The sequence below is a fragment of the Balearica regulorum genome, chromosome 3 (assembly GCF_011004875.1).
Source record: "Balearica regulorum gibbericeps isolate bBalReg1 chromosome 3, bBalReg1.pri, whole genome shotgun sequence".
Lineage (NCBI taxonomy): Eukaryota > Metazoa > Chordata > Aves > Gruiformes > Gruidae > Balearica > Balearica regulorum.
In genome coordinates this window covers 103,430,371-103,447,565 of record NC_046186.1, presented here as the reverse complement: position 1 = coordinate 103,447,565, position 17,195 = coordinate 103,430,371, and the positions used below count along the sequence as shown (strand labels likewise).

The 17,195-nt window shown below is 38.7% G+C and overlaps 1 protein-coding gene across 24 annotated transcripts in view; it reads left to right on the top strand.

Moving 5' to 3' along the window:
* ESRRG (estrogen related receptor gamma) overlaps positions 1-17,195 on the top strand; it is a 404,653-nt gene that overhangs the window by 353,848 nt on the left and 33,610 nt on the right. For all 24 annotated transcript variants that reach the window (XM_075749263.1, XM_075749275.1, XM_075749258.1 and 21 more), the window contains one exon: positions 1,882-2,043. In XM_075749263.1, coding sequence (XP_075605378.1) covers positions 1,882-2,043 — 162 coding nt within the window. The remainder of the gene's footprint in view (positions 1-1,881; positions 2,044-17,195) is intronic.

Genomic DNA, 17,195 nt, shown 5'->3' with positions numbered 1-17,195 from the left:
ATATAAGTTAAAACTACCATCTGTCATCTTTAAATAAGAATAGAATTCCTCATTAATCAGTTTGATAATCAGTAGAATATTGAGATCAAGAATTACTCAGTTGGCATGGTTCCCATAGTTCATATAAAGCATGAATATATCCCCTTGTAATAAAACATGCTTGATGTGATGGTTTCCAGTTGGCTCTTGCACTTATTTTATGAAGGGCTAGCATATATCACAACTTCTGACACACAAATTTGGAATAAGGCAAAAATTGTAGAGACAGTAGATCAGAATCGAGGAGTCTGTGTCACAAAAGAGCAGTAAAGTATCAGAAATCTGAATCGAGTGAGTATTTTATGGAAATCTGTCATGGGCTGGTAGGGAGCTTCTCTGACGCTCCTGGGCAAGTCACATCCCTGTCAGCTTCCATTGTAGGTCCCCCACAGGAGGACATGCGGAAGGGGAGGGTGATACTCATTCTGGCAGCTTTCTCTGCAGTCAGAAAATACTTTGCACCTTCTCACAATGGAATCCCATTTATATCAAGCCCCATAACTCTTCATCCTAATGAAGGGAACAGATTTGTGTAAATTCACCAAAGGGTGCCATTTCGGCTTTAAATTCTGGCGGTGCATTTGAGGTCACAAAGCGTACCTACCATGAAAGGTAAAATGTAAATATATATTGGGAAGTATAGTAATGTGTCCTGTATTAGGAGGCTTAATGAATTAGTCCTTTTCCCATTTTTCAGCTCTGCCTTCTCAGAGTAACAAATCAGGCTCCTGTGTAAAGATAAGGTATTTCCATTGTGCCTCCACGTGGATATAATGCTCATTTTACGTTTATCCTACTTACGGAATATGGAAGAGCAGCACTGTATTTATTGTAAATCTTTCAGGCTCTTCTACTCTTTTTTTTTTTCCTCTTCACTTTTCCTTATAACTTAATCAATTATTCCAAATCGATTTCATAAGTCATCTGTATGAAAAAGTAAATAATAAACACATGAATGAAAATGCTATATAGATAGAAATAGGCAGCGTGTGAATATGATAAAGTATAATTCTTTGCACAAAACTAGTTTTCTGAGGTAGAGTCTCCATCTGTTGATACTCTCCTTAGTTTTCACTCTTTATTTTCATTGATTTTAATAGCTATTCCTGGCTGGAAATGAGAAGAGGTCATTAGTCTATTTTTGCACTTAACGAAGCAAATTTTTTTACATCATTCTAAATTTGTGTGTTTCACTGAAAAGCAAATATAAGACAACAGCCCACTTTTCTGACAGCATAAGCCCCAAGGAGTGCAGATGCATTTTTAACATTTCAACAGGCAGGATACCCATAATCCCTATAATAATATGTGGGATAATGAGCACTGAGAAAGTCCTGAGACAATTTTGTTGCAACAGTTGATCAGTGACATCCAGACCAAAGAATGGTAGTTGGTATTGCTGACAGAAGTTACAGATTTCAGTGACTGACTAACTGCTTGTGGTATTTACTTGCTCAAAAATTATACCAGCCTTTGGGCATGAGTGGGTTGCAGGTAATTAGAAGGTGGCAAAACTTTTCTATTCGGACAGTCTGAAATACATTATAATGCATGAATATTTTCTGCAAAGTTTGTATTCCAATATTAGGAGGTGATCATGTATTTCTACATTCCATTAAATTTACTATCTTAAAAGCATACATGTCTAGCTTGATAAATATTGTTAATGGATCAGATTCGTTGCTACTGTAACCACTTGTAGAAGCCAGTGAAGTTACAATAAGGTTTAATTAGGTCCAGTATCTTAAGACAAATTCTGTGCACTTTGAAATATGAGCCATCTGTTTGAAAAGTAGAATGATGCTACTGGTGATCTTGTACTGTTCTGGACCATTTTTACAGATAACAAGATTGTCTCCCATTTGCTGGTGGCTGAACCAGAGAAGATCTATGCTATGCCTGACCCCACTGTTCCAGACAGTGACATCAAAGCGCTTACCACTCTTTGTGACCTGGCAGACAGAGAACTGGTGGTGATCATTGGATGGGCTAAGCATATTCCAGGTACATACAGCTTTTATTGCAAATAGATGACATACAGAAATCATCACATGGGTTATTCTCTTCTGGTAAAAAATATGATTTATTCTCTCGCTACAATGCATAAAGTTTTCTTAAGGCTCCAGATTATTCACATAGGACATAGGTTAGGTGATAATACGTCTTACCGTGGAAATAGTATTATTGTTGCTATGAGTATTACTATGTTAATAATTTCTGCATGCTACTCAGTGAGTGATTTTTTTTCATATATTACTTTTATTAAGATAAGCTTGCCTTTGTATCCAGAGTATTAGACTTATGTGAAGGGTAAGTCAGTCCTCTCCTCTGTACCCATCCGATTCAGCGGTAGTTGAATGTAAGTTTGGTTCCTCTATTACATAAATGCAGCACTATCTTATACTGGCCACAGGACATACAAAAATTCAGTTACATTTTGGCAAGGCACAGAGGAATTGTTCTCTTCATTGAGTGAACCTGTGTGAGAACTGAATTGTACTAGCAGCTCAGTAGAAAGAACTGAATTGTACCTAAAGGTCTCTTCTTATAGCTCAGTAGTGCCCTGGTCTGCATGAAATGAACCGCGGTCTACATCACGTAAATGTGTTGATATTATAAAAGCTGACTGACGCTCTTGGTTAGCAAGAAAATTGGGGGTCATTAAAAGCAGTTTCTCAGAAGATCGGTGATTTCTTCAGGTAACATTTCAGGTATATTTTATTTCCCCCCAATGCTGAGGTATTTGTGCTTGCTCTGTGGGCTAGCAGACAAACTTACAGAGTCTCCAGGGTTCTCAGTCTGTCACCTTTCACAAATGGTAAAGTCACACAAAAAGGTTGGCTTTTTTTCTTGTTTCTTAAGGTATTATTCTAGTTCAGCAGATGAGTGAACATGTTGGTGTGTTTTCATCACCTCGTTGGTTTTCTAATTTTGATAGTGGGGCCTTACTGAGCATAAGAACGGATAACCTTTAATTCATCTGAGTAATACATCATCCTCATTTTAGATGTGATTTTGGGATACCTTAATAGTAGAATAAATAATCCAGTTGTTGTTTGTTTGTCAAAGTTAAATATATTTTATTTCTAGTATCAAAAGAAATCACAAAGAAATAGAAATAGAAGGAGTCTTCCTGGGGTTTTTCCCCTTGTGCTAACCAGCACAAAGCCTCAGTTGTTCTGGTACGTGCTTCTGGGTCATCTTCAATAAATATCAACAATAACAAAGAAAAATAATAAAATAATTTGTACATTTATGAAGCATTATTTTACTTCAGATGAGAGACAGCAGCCTACAGACTAAAATAGTATGCGACACAGTTGAAATTTAGTCATTCTCTCTGCCACAAATGGTATATAAACAAGCTTTTGTATCACAAGCAATGTTTTTCTGGTACAGTTAACTTATTTCTGTCTCCTTAAACTAGTTTGTCTTTATGCTTTGAATGCTACAGTAATTTCTTTAATCAAATTGATGGAAGTCCCTTTCCCAGCCCACACTGAAACCAATTTATTGGTCATGATACGCCAGCTATGTTGCTAACAGTCGTAACGAACTGTCAGGCAATATCGCAGTGAAGCTAATTTGAAGTCATTAGGTGTGCAGCGTTCAGGCAACAATTTGTTACAGTGGTTAGGAACACAGCTGACATTTCTGAATGGCTTTGTTCAGCGCAGTTCTAGATGAGCCCAAGCAAATTGTAAACTAATTTAAACATCACTCTATATTATACTAGCTACTCTGTCTTACACTGGTTGCTAATAAAGCACCCCAAATTAAGTCAAAATGAGTTAAATAGGTGAGTTTGAGTTTCATCTTTGGAAGATACCTAGATCACCCTAAACAAAATAGAGTTCCTCTCAAAGAAGTCAGACATGCTCCGTTGTAGTTGCTGGGGAACTTTTGTCAGTTTGACTTGTGAATATGCTGTGTAGCTTTGATTTGGCTGGAGGGATAGGAAGAGCAGAGGGATGAGGCTGAGCAGCCTTTAAAATGATGGCTTTGGTTAGCATGGAAAAGGTATTGGATGCTGTAAACTGGCCTTGAAAATTTAAAGTCTACAATCTGAAGCGGTTGAGGAACATTTCTGCCATGAGGCAGCGTTTTCTTACAAGGTAAACTCAAAAACACACCTGCCATGCTAAAGCCACACTAGCTCAGTTTACTCACCTGACTGTTTAGGAATGAGAAGAAAAAAAGCGGCAACCAGGAAATAAAAACAATCTTTCTATAAGCCTTCTGGTAGCAGAGGGCAGTGATAAAATCGGTCCTTGTTTTCCAGCATTTGATCACAAAAATCAAAATGCAAAAGGGCTTGACATGCTAAAGGGCAAATGTGATGAGCTTTTGTAGCTTGATTTTGAATGATGGAGTAGTGCTGAACTTGGACTACCTACACTCAGCTAAGGTCTGGCACAAAACACCTTGTAGAAGAGCCTGCATTGGTGCTAGCTGACTGTTTTCTAAGCTAATAAATGTTAAAAACATAACAGAATTGGAAAAAGGATGAGTTAGAAAAAGGGTGCAAATTGCATAAAAGTTCACTGTAGCTCAGCGGACTAAGTAAATCCTTGGTGTAACTCTCTTGGAATCGATTAATTATACCAGTAGCAAATTTGTGCGTAGTGCAGCAATCAGCAAATCTTTCTTTACTGTAGTGATTTCTTAAAGTTCGGTATAATTAAAGGCCCTTATATATTAGGTGCTTAGTAACTAATAAAGATTTCAGCTGTAAAGCATTGTAATTCAAAGTAAAATTTGTCTTTGTGGAAAAAAACAAAATAATGTTTTTTCTATTCTAACAGAAAGTCTTTTAATGAGATTATCTTTAAAAAGGTAACGATGCAATATGCATTCTGCCCTGGCCAACTGCTTCCCATTGCAGTCACAGCCTAAAAAATGGTTTAAAATTATACAAAGTTCAAATGCTTTCATGAAATCATTAGTAATTTTGTGCTATTGGGAACATTTCAATCGTTGCTTTTATTGAACAAAAAAGTTTATGCCATCTACAAAAGGAAATACTGAAAGAAAAATATATATGGAAAGCCTTTATCAGTAAATAGAATTAGTCTCCTTGCATTTATAAATCAAATAAATGGAAAGTGTGTTGTTATGAAACATGACCATGTCTTATCTGAAGAAGAAAAAGATCACGATGGCATTAGGAAATGCTTGACTTTAGTTAGAGGAGCGTAAGGGCACAAGAACAGATGATGGTGCCCTAATAGCCCTTTTTAAGAATGACAGGGCCCCGCCATTAGCATCCTTTTATATCCTTGGAAATTGCTCATGCCTCGCTTTTCTGGTTCCTATCTGCCTGACTCTTTTTTATTTCTCTTTCAATTTCATCCGCGCTCGGATAAGCGCATGCTAACACAATATGATTGAGCTGTAAAATGGAACGCTGTCGCCTCTAATCTCTTTTATGTAGATATGGAGGTACTTCCACACTCCACTTCATTCTCTCTCCATTGTTGGCCTTTTTAGAATGTGTTGCCGAGTAATGGAGGCTCAGTCAAATATTAGAGCTAGGTTTCACAGGGTGTGATAAGAAGATTATCAGCCCAGCAGTCAGATCTATTGTTGTTCTTTGTGTCAGATTAAAATATTCCGATGTACTGTAACTTCGTTAATAAAATACTGAAGGTGCTTAGGGAGAGGCCGATGCTTCTTCGTCTCCTGCCTGATGAGGCAAACTCCCTATTAACTGACCTAAATAGATTGTAAATATCTTTATTAAGCCTCTGCAAGACTTTTCTATTTATTTTTTTAAATTTTACTGTATCTTTTAAATAAGAGAGCCTGGTTAATTCAATATTTACTGATGCTTGAGTTTTCTACCCTTTGCATGGGATTTTTGGGGAGGTTCCATTTTATATTAGCTGCATTATATTAATTATACTCTTTTCCACTATGGGGTAGAATTCTGCTGATACCTAGTCACAATATCAGAGTCGTTTAGGCACGATTTCTATAATGTAACTATCTCATTGACATTCAGCAAAAATGTGCAATGTTCATTCATATTAAGTGGAGGCAGGAAACATTAAGCTCTTAAAAATGTGCATAACAGGAAGCTAAAGACAAAATGTTCTCGAAAAAATTTGCATGCATGAAAAAACATCAACCAGACCATAGAAATCAACTTTTTGCACTTAAAATGAAAAATTTGTTTGGAAACAGTAAATCAGACTAATACATCAAAAATAACTAGTTACATTATTTAGTAAAACAAGCCTGCTTGTCTTTAGCTGCGTCCCTATTTTGCTAGTAGTAACAGTGGTTGAGAAAGGAAATAGTTAGAAATTGATACTGCCACTGGTGCTAGTATTAAAAAAAAAAAAGGGGGGGGGGGCATGATTTTGATGGAGCAAATCCAAAGATGTTTTTAATATTTTAGCGTTAATGTTTTATGAAACATTATTGTTCCGGCATACTCTTTGTGGAGGACAATATTTAAGCTTTCTTTTCCAAAGCAGCTCTCAGGGGTATAGTTTAACATTCTAATACTGAGCAAGAACATGATTTGCTGCAGAGCTGTTCTTTCTAAAATCCCCTTTTCTCTTCATCTGTTTCAGAAACACCACCCCATGTAGGTAAATATACAGAGAAAAAGTTGAGCATAATCACTTTTGGAAAGCAAATGTTCAAGAAAGCATGAGAGCATACATATATGGTACATCCATGCAGATACAAATTAGGTATATATGTACCTGTTCTGATGCACGTAGTTGTTTATGTATCTACATCTTAGTGGACATACAGCGTGTGTTTAAATGACAGAAAAAAAATGCTGAAATGTTACTTCATGGTAGTATTCACGTGGTAGGACTTTGAAGACAGACTGAAATCGTTAAGTTGGAACCATCTGGTGCATATAATCGCTTACGTTTTTTCTATAGCCAGTATCCTGTTTATGCCCAAATCCCTATCTGGATTGTTACTGGGGCAGCTAATACAGGATCTCAGCTCTGCAAGGGGAATAGATGTCTTCCTATATGTCTGTAGCACGCTGCTCTCTGCTGTAAAAATTGTTGTTTCTGCTAAGGTTGAGGCCTCCTGTGGTCCCTTGTGCTGCTAGCTGAACCGAGGAGTATTTCAGGCAACGAGGGCTCCTGCAGCTATCTTAGAGGCTCCTATCACTGGGTGCCTGTCACTCCAGAGGCAGGTGGGACATGTAAATGTGGTGTTTACTGCTCATGTAACATGGAGTGGAGTATGAGCTGTTTCGTGCTGACTCAGAGGTTTGTAGTGATAATAACTTGAGCCTCCTGGGGAATCAGGACATCCTACCCTTTATCAATGTGATATCTTGGACACTTTGTAAGTTCACTTTGCCTTCTGTTTATCAAAAGCCCACTGTCTGTTCTTCTTTTAACTCCTTCTACAAACACGCACTAATTATGGAAATCAGACATGCTCTTCCTATGATGGAAATGTTCTTGAACTCACAACTAGAATGACATACGTGATCTGAGGCAGACCATTCCCTGGGCCTTAGAGGTAGGGATTCCAGCCAAAAGGTTTCTCAAAAACTTTTGACTTCCTTGACCTCTCTCACTAAATTGTACAGTATGGGAAATCAGCAATTGAACGTCAGTTTTATTTTTGAGCATTAGCGTGCATGGACCGCCCGACACTGCCAGTATGTAGATCACCATGTTGATTCAAGCTATCCTGAGTAGAACGGAACAGAGATGTGCCTAAAATGCCAGCAGTTCATCTATCCCACTGCTTGCATCAATATTTTTACCATTATGTCAAGTGCTAGGAATGGTGGCATTTTATAATTTTTTCTCATTTTTTAAAATAGTATCACAGAGAAGGTGTAAGTGTTTTTGCAAGGCAGGGAGGAAGTGGGATTTCCAGGAAAATGTATGAATAAACATGTTAACAGTCTCTTGACATTCTCAAAACAAAACAGGAATCTGCAGTGTGGTCAGTGGTAGTTACAGAAAGGTCCGTTTGTTTATTTTAAAATTATTTCATATATTCATCTGAGATATGATGGCAGACTATTCTCAACGGATCTGTTACTGAAGTCAGTTGCAAAATTTTAGCTGATACCAGTACAAAAGACAAGGCTCTGTGCGCAACTAGAGAGGTACACACTCAGTGTGTCTGCTAATCCGAAAAGACCGGTTCCAGTTCAGAACGGAGACAGACAGCAATGGAGAGGGGAGGAGGTCTCTAGTACTACTAGTTATAGATGTCCTGCGGTAAAAAAAGCACTTTAGTTTCCAGGATAGTCACTTCTGGCATCTTTTACTAGCATTAACTGGGGGGGGAACAACAATAAGCCCAGGCATATCAACATCTCATCACCTGCAAATTATATTTGAATATAAAATACTCTTACAGAAGCATCTGGACTTTTGCTAGTTTTTACTTTAAGGTCCCTATCTATCTGTTGAAACAGGTCGTTATTCTTCATCATCATCATCAAAAGCAAAACAACAACAACAACAAATAGAATTAATGGGTAACAAAAGAACTTGGCTCAATTCTTATGTTTTACTTTTTTAACAAAAGAATCCTTTGTTAAAATACTCTTGAAGATCAGAATTAAACAGTGACTTTATGTCTCTACTAAGTTCACCTTTTATTCATACACAAGTACTCTCCTCTTCCTTCCGAGTGACTCTTCCCCCCCCCCCCCCAAACAGTCCTCTCCCTCCACCCATGCCCCCAACATACACACTACACTGTCTGGCTGTTGCAATTTTTTTTCCCCAATGTCCCCCTTTATCTGCCTCAACCAATCTCCAAATGAATGCATGTCTATCATGGCCTTAGCTTTGACACTCTGGATATATTGATTAATAGTTGCCCTAAGCTCCTTTTAGCAAATCAAATTTTCACTTTTAGCAAGGATTTCGCCTCTGATTTATTCAGCAAAGTGAAATGCACTAAATTGACTTTGACATTCAGGGAAAATGGCTGAAAAACAAAGAGGGGAGGAAAGAGATATAAATTGTGTGGCAGCTGGAGACTTCAAGCATAAAAGAGGCAGTTTTCTATAGAATATCACTGGTTAATTTGGAAACATGCATTTAAACAGGAGTGGAAATTATTTTCTTAAAATTAGATGTTTTTTAGACTGAGGATTTGGGATATAATAAGGTTTACTTAGCAAAACGCAATATATTCAACCCAAATTCATCACTTGCTAATCATGGTGCAAGTGTGGGATCCACTTTTGTTGCCACTAATAATTATTATGTTAAACGAGAGACAAAGAGGTTTCTGAGTAGTTTTATAATGAGGTGCTAAATTGGTAAATATCTTCCTACCATTGCATTATGTTGTTCACTCCTGTGGCCCTTTAAAAATAAGAAATGATTAACAAAAAGAGAGCAAATCAACAGTAATGAATGCCAGTGCTTTTCATTTTCTTTCTGTAAACAAAAATGGCTATTATTTGATTCTTGAATGCAAGAGTATAAAAAGCTGTAGCAGCCATTCCCTATTATTCTTCTAGCAAAATCAAGAGTGTTGTGTTACCCTGGATAACTTGTAGACTGACTTACACAACCTGCTTCCTTACTTGCAAACATTGTATTACTGAGGTACCATGAGGCTGAAAATACACCTTCGCATGTTTGACGGTGTTCAAAGGTGATGCTGAATAGAAGAAATGAGAGGAAAAAATGAAAACATTTGAAGCCATTGCGGTAGCACATCTGAGGGTATTTTGCAGGAGGAGGTGTCAGAAGATGCAAAATAAAACCACAGGGAGTGGTTTGGTCTTATTCAGCAATCAGGCATTACAATAAGAATTTGTAGAAGAAAATACAGATGGTATTTTGCCCGGTTAATCTATAGAGACAGGCCAAGAGCCTTCGGTTGGATCAGTTGTCACGGGTGTACAAGTCAAATGTGCGATGCCAGCCTCCGTTGTTTAAGGATCTGGCCCCGAAGGGATAAACCCACATCAGTAGTCAGTATGTCAGTGGGAGCTGAGAGTTTTCTTTGTCCCCTGTGTGTGCTCCACCTCAAAGTCTCTGCAGCAATGTGCAGAATCAAGCTTTAAGCAAGTATTTCCACTTAGAGGACAACAATACTCACCTTTGTACCTTTTCTTGTGTGACAAACGGGTTTACTAGATTAGGTCTGTGTAAATTGCAGATGACTCAGAAACAGTTTTCCTCCTTCTGAGCCAACAAGGAATTAATTTTATTAGCAGAGGGTAGGAAGTCTAAACGTATCTTAATCTTTTTAATTTTACTGTAGTCTCCGTTCTCTTTTTTTTTGGTGAGCAAGCTGAATCTGAGACTTCAGCAATAATGGCTGTTTGCAAGTGGGACAGCATCTAGAGTGCCATACAGGAGATAGCTGGGGACATTTGATTTTCAGGCATGTTACCTCTTTAAAGTCGTTCCACCTCCCATAATTTAGTTCAACTGCCAACCATATTAAAGGTCTGCCAGTTAGGAGCATACTGTATGAAACAATTTAAACTTCCGAAATAATCTTTGAGGGGGCATCATCCTTTCCCAAACTTAGTTCCTAGCTGTACAATTGATACCACAAGGATGGCCAACTTCTTACAAGTAACGTGTGGCCACAAGGCAGGAAGATGCCTTGCTCAGAAACACAGTCAGAAAGTGGAACAAATCTTGACATTATTCCTTAGGTGAGGAATTTGCAGAAGAGACAAATGCTACAAATCTGAGCCTGTCATTTGTGTTCACTCAGTATCACTTCCGTGTTCATAGGACTCCTCTCCTTTAGAAAAATAAGGCTTTTTTCAACCAAATTCAGAGTTTAAAGAACATCGAAACAAAGAGATTTTTTTTTGTCAGATTTAAATTCCTGAAGGCTTTGTTGGAAATAAGATCATGACTGTTACATGTCATTTAAATTGGCCTGTGAAAGGATCATAGAATATACTGGGAATGCAGAAGTAAAATTAGAGCGACATAGCCCTCTTATGGTAACCATTTAGTCCATTTTCAAGTAAACAGGTGACTTACTCCTCTACCTTTGCTGCCAACGAAAGTATATTTACTTTGTTCTGGGTGGGGAAGAAAAGAACAGCTTGTCACTCATATGTGTTGATACTGTCAATCCAGGATGGGAGGAGGGAGAGGAAAAAATGCCGATCGCTCAGGCTGGATTTGGAGCAGACAGGTCTCCACCTGTATGACTGGGTCAGCAGCACAGAGTGGTCTAGTTTCCTAAAGTCAGCTGAGACCGGTTAAATACTCTAATTCTAAGGATGCTTCTACTTTCTCTCTGGATGAGTTCGGCTTCACACCTGCTTAACCTACATTAGAATAGGATTAATTACCTGAATTGCAAGGCCCCCTTAGCCAGTCAGCACGTTTCTGGCAGGGCACATGGTGGCCTGGGCCTGGTTATATATAGTATAGGGATAGTAGGGGAGCACCTGGGTTGTAATGGCAAGGCTCGATCCAGTCTGATAACAGAATCAGCAGTTTTTAAAAATGAGTCTGCAATAATCGCCTTCTGCATCAGCTGGATCCTACAAGAGCTTTATGAACTCATGTCCTCACTGCTAGTAAGCTTTTTAATTGTACAATGCTCAATTTATGCACATGCATATATGTGCACACATATGTGTGTGGAGAAAGAATCCCAAGAAACACAGGAAGCACAGAATGCAGATACTGAATGCTCCTATGTTTAATTACCTAGATGGAACACTTGGTCAATTTTCCATGTTATTTTAATTCATTGTCCTCAAGTTTAATACCGCATAGCAGGCAGGAATATTTCGGTAATTTTTCACGTGAGAAAAAAACACAGAACCTTCCTTTCATTTGAAACATGTTCTATAAAGGGAAAATTCTCTGACAGTATGTTGGTCAGCCCAAGGGATTTTCCACCCCAGACTCCTGAGGCACGTATTATAGACAAGTGGAAATTTCACAGTGTAGCTCTGAACCTTCTCCCCAAAATGTTTTCATCTGCCATGTTGTGCACCATCAATTTCAATCAGCTGCATTTGCAGTTGAGGTGAAATCAAATATTGAAATGAGATCCAACTACAGACACAGAAAGCTGCAAGTTCCATGGCATTTGGAAAGTAGAGTCAGCTAACTTACCAGGTCCTGACATGTTACGCATGGCAAAGAGTTGCGATGAGGGTGGAGAAGGGGCAGGGGCAAATCTCCAGTTCGCGTGTATCTAGCTGTTGGAGAGATTAGGGGGAACAGTTTAGCATGTAATGGCTGCTGCTCGTAGGTTTGTTCAAAGAAGAAGCTGTACTTACTGGCATAAATATATCAATGACATTAGCAGGTTGCAGGGTGGTGTATTTCTAGCCAGAGATTTTCTTATAGCTATGTTATAGCATCGTGCCTGCCTTAATGAACAGGCATTAGACTCTGAACTTGCTACGATTCAAGCTATATCCGGTAGCATATGCAAGTTACCGTGACCCTTGTGTCTTTCATTAATGAACTGCGCTTGCAGTGAGAAGAATTTTGAGTCCTTCCCCATATCGGTCTCTTGTAGAAAGCCATTCTACTCTGTGATCTGTTCTTCACTTTTTGCTACTTTGAAGTTTCCCAGAGATAAAGTTAACTGTTGTGTAGATTCAGGAGCACGTTGCTTAGTGTCAGTGAATCTTTAGCTACAGATTTAACGTGCAATATGCATTCTGAATTCTAATGATCTTCATTCAGTGAAATTGGTAGGAGTCTATTTTGAAGAGTGTCTTTGCATTTCGAGTTACTTAACATTTTCCAGACACCATTAATGACTTGTGTCTAATATATTCAACACAAATTTGGAGTTCACGGCGATCACAGGATTGCGCCTAGCACTTCAACAATGACGAGTGACTTACTGCGTACTGTAATCCTCGTGTATGAAGCACACCCTGGTCTCTGTAATCAAAAGGCCACTGGGAAACTGGGTGCTTCGGAAAGGCAGCAGGCAGGGAACGCGGGTAGAGTTGGGGACGAGCAGTGCACGCGCTGCGCAGGATGCTTCCATCAGTATCATCAACCTACAGAGGGCAGTGTCTGACAAGAGGCTTAGATGGGCATTTCAGGAGATCAAGTCAAGAGAAGAGGGTGTTGACAGGGAATGCTTGCGTACTCATAACTGTAATTAGCCAGCATCAATGACAAATATACAGTCTTTCAGATAGCCTGCTTGGAGGGGAAAAAATACACCTAAAAAGAGTTTATGACAGAGGGAGGTAGGGACACAGCCTGCTGTGGGTCTCCCGAGTTCCAGTGCTGCAGCCAACACAGGTGAACTAGAATTTGCCATCGATAGCTACGTGGACAAGTGTACTGTCTCCGTGGTAGAAAGTGGTAGCTATTTATATACTGAATGGCAACGCTAAACAATTTAGGAGAAGCAGTGAAGTGTGTCCTATCCAATTAAAAATGCAGTGAGAATTTTAGGTAGGCAAAATGTAATTATTTAATTGGAATTTGACCAGGATGCTTTTCCACTCTTAAAATAAGTATAAATTACATGAGCTGTAAAACTTTAAATTATGAAAATATTTTGAGGTCTTTGAGCATGGTAATTGGAGCTATATATTCAACTTTGTTTTTAACCTGACACTTCATAATAGCTGTTCCCTAAAGCTACAGGGTTTTTTACATTCTCGAATATCCCTTAGTGAAGCAAATTAGCAATCAGTCTGGAAAATATTTAAGTAGTACAATCACATTATTTACACAGACACTTCCATTGTGCAGAGTTCTCTGTGTTCCCAAATATTTGTAGGATCACTTCCTCTGCTGTCAACATTCACACTCGAACCTCCCTCTTTGGTAAAGCTCTGTATGAAAATCCATTTAGGCCTATAGAAAGACTTGCCTTGATTTCGCTGTGCTTCGGATCAATCCTTAGATATGCAGGTCACAATCTGAAACCTGTGTGGACCTCAGAGCTTTATTATTTGCCTTCTGCTTGACTTACCACTTTTGTTTAGATGGGGGAGGGGGACTTGATGCAATTCCTTGCACAAAGCTTTTTTTTTTCCCTCCTCCTCCTCCTCCTTATTATTAACAAGGAATAGAATCCTACTGTGGAGAATTAGGGTCATTTACTGTAAGCAGAATAAGAGTCTGCTCTTATCTAGAACCATATTTCAGCCCTTACAGAAACATCAGCATCTGGCCAGAATGATAGAATGTTTATTGTGAAATATATTATTTAACTGTTTATGTTATCAATACGGTGCAGATAAAAATCTACAGAAAGGTTACATTTAGTATTTGGGAGAATTTTAAAACACCATCCAGCATGCCTCTGGAAATGGGGTCTCTGATGCTGTGGCTGCAGACAGCAATTCCAATTGCTGAAATCATATTGTCCAAAATACACTCCCCAATTAGCTTCCCATCAGGTTGAGGAATTCCAAGTATTTATTCTGTAATTTTTGTACCGGTGAGGAGTGTTGTCCTGGGGTTCCCTAAATTAAAACCACTTTTCTTAGGAAGTTTTTTACCCCCTCACTCATTAAAGGCTTTTTTATCATTGAGTTTTGCTCTTGGGCTTTTGGCTCACTGCTTTTTAAGGATTGAAGGCCCAGTAAGCCCTGTCCTGGTACTCCCATTGATACATTTGTACAGTGCTGAGGTACCGGCTCCATGTTACATCCATACTTGGCTCTCGTTATCCTCTTATCAAGCTCTTTGCATCCCTTTGTTTATTTGAGGAGACAGGAAGACTGTGTGAAGGCTGCTTAGTCAGGGATATCAGCGTTGTTGGCAGGGGAATGATTGCCAGTTGAAAAACAAGGCATTATTGCTCATTTTTTCCCTCTTATTAGTTTGATTACATTTGCAAATCAAATCAATCCATCAGACATGATCAGGCCTCGTCCGCATTTTAAGGAATAGTAATCTCCGTCTAATAAGATGCAAATGTGTCACATCGGTAAGTAACCAATAAATCATCGTCTTGTCTTTGGCAATCATTAAATATCAGAACCAACAGTCAATTTTTAGTATTTTCAATTTGCGATATGCCGCTGGAATATAAAGATAGATGGACGTAATTACACAAACCAAACACTATTTCAGTTCATTCCAGACAGCAAATTTAGTGGAAGGTATAACTGGCTTGTCATCACACTACATTATTCCTGGCGGTTCATGCAAAGTTCACAGACAAGCTTCAAATGGACATTGCTTTTTTTACTTCCCTTAACAACATTCCCACTACCACCACCAAACTTCAATAAATGACTTAAAATGCTGTAGGACATCACTTCCATCAGCGCACAAAAAGGCACAGAAAGAGAAACATTACCCCTTTTCCTGGTGCTGGCACCTCGTGCGTGTGTAAGACTGAAATCCAAAAGTTTCCTAATTCTTGCTACATTCTTCCTCTCTATTTCTCTTCTTTTCTTTTTACACATTTTAATCTGAAACTTCAGGTTTTTCCACTGACACAAGTACGTTTTTCAAAATTTTTGCAAATTAGCTGACATTTAGTAATTTCAGAACATAGTGAAGACAGACAGTGAGAAGGATTGGCACACTAGCTTTCCCCTCTCTCTTCCTCCCATCCCCATCTTTTTAAAGGAGTGGAAATTCAAATTGTTTTTCTTTATCCTTTTTTTTTTTTTTTAAATTGATTTGGGATTTGGGAAAATTGATTGCCTCATGTGCATCCCAGGGATTAATTGATATGTCTATTGTCTGATTCGTAATGTCTTGCTTTCCATTAATGACTCTATTTGTATACAACAATTTACATGCTTTTCAAGAGAGAAAAAGAAATAAGCTTATATCTTGTCAGCACTAGTGGCAAAAGAAGCCCAAATCTTGTCTTAAACAGCATAGCTTTTACCCAGCTATTTTAGACTGTTTTAATAGTTTAGGGTATAGACTAAACATACAGACCTACAGGCAGATTGCTGATTTTTGACAACAGTTTGGGCTTGTTGGAAATTATATTACTGGGCCTCCTTACAGTGCTGAAATAAGTGAGAGAGAGTGAGTGCACAATACTGTCTCTCTACCACGACACAAGTGGCTATGTGGAAATAAGAAAAGAGGATTTTGTAGGCTTGTGCTGACCTATGTAGGTTTCCAGCGCACCAAAGCCAGACAGTGGGCTTACTGTATTTGACCTTAAGAAACTTCTTGCCGTGAGCTGTGTGCCCTGGGCGGACCTGCTATCGCAGCATCCTGTCCGTTGCGTTTGGTTCAGCTAACTCGCTTTGAGAAGCTGAACCTCAGGTGCTTTGGAGTGACTTTTGGAGAGATCCTTTAGCCTCTGCGAGAAAATAATTGTTACAGTAGCAGTTTGATTGGATTTGGTAAATGAATTAAATGGAAATTAGGGAAGAGGCTTGCTTGTAAGCATACCTACTTGCTTTGTGGGTTCCCCATCGTGTTGAGCTCCTGTTAAGGAGCCAAAGGGTGGGGAGAGTGATTTTGGAAACATGAACGTTTAAACTTCTGGATGGTCGCTGCATGTTATTCATTCTAGGCATCAAAACTGTTGTTCTATGGTGAGGGAAAATTGCAAAGAAATACTTGTGAGCTGTATGTGGTGTTGGTTCCATGTGCCAGAGATTTAGACAACTTAAAATGTACCATCAATTAACAAATGTTGCTTCTTACTATTTTGAAACAGAAGATGTTATTACCTGGTTTTACCTATTTTCATCCTCAAATTGCTGTAAATCTGTAGCAGCTTTGTGAAAACAAGAGATTTATTCCAGAAGCAACTTTAGCTCTATTGTCTTAACAAAATTTGAGCTTCCTGGCGCTTTTTTCCAAAGGTCTCTTTACATTAACATATTCCAGAATGTTTCATACCTCAGCCGCTAGACTAATGCTGCCTAGGTCTCTTGCAAAAGTCTCCTGTTTCCATAATCTCCAGAGACTTTGGTGAGTAAAAGCTGCACGCAGAGCCCGTGTGCCTGAGATGCTCAGTACCAGAACCTTATGTTCTGTCTAACCAATTTACATACTACCATGGTATGTTTAATTTGCTTTTTCATCAAATCAATAATGGGTCTAATTGGAAAAATTGGCAGAGCTACATACAACCTAACTACCAATGTCAGTGTTTTCAGGAAAGCAGAGATGTTGCACAGCTACGCAAGTGACACCTGTGTTAGTGATGCACCTCTGTTACGAATGTGTACAGAAACAAACATTACTCAGGTGCAGCATCTGTACCAATTCATCACTATGCTA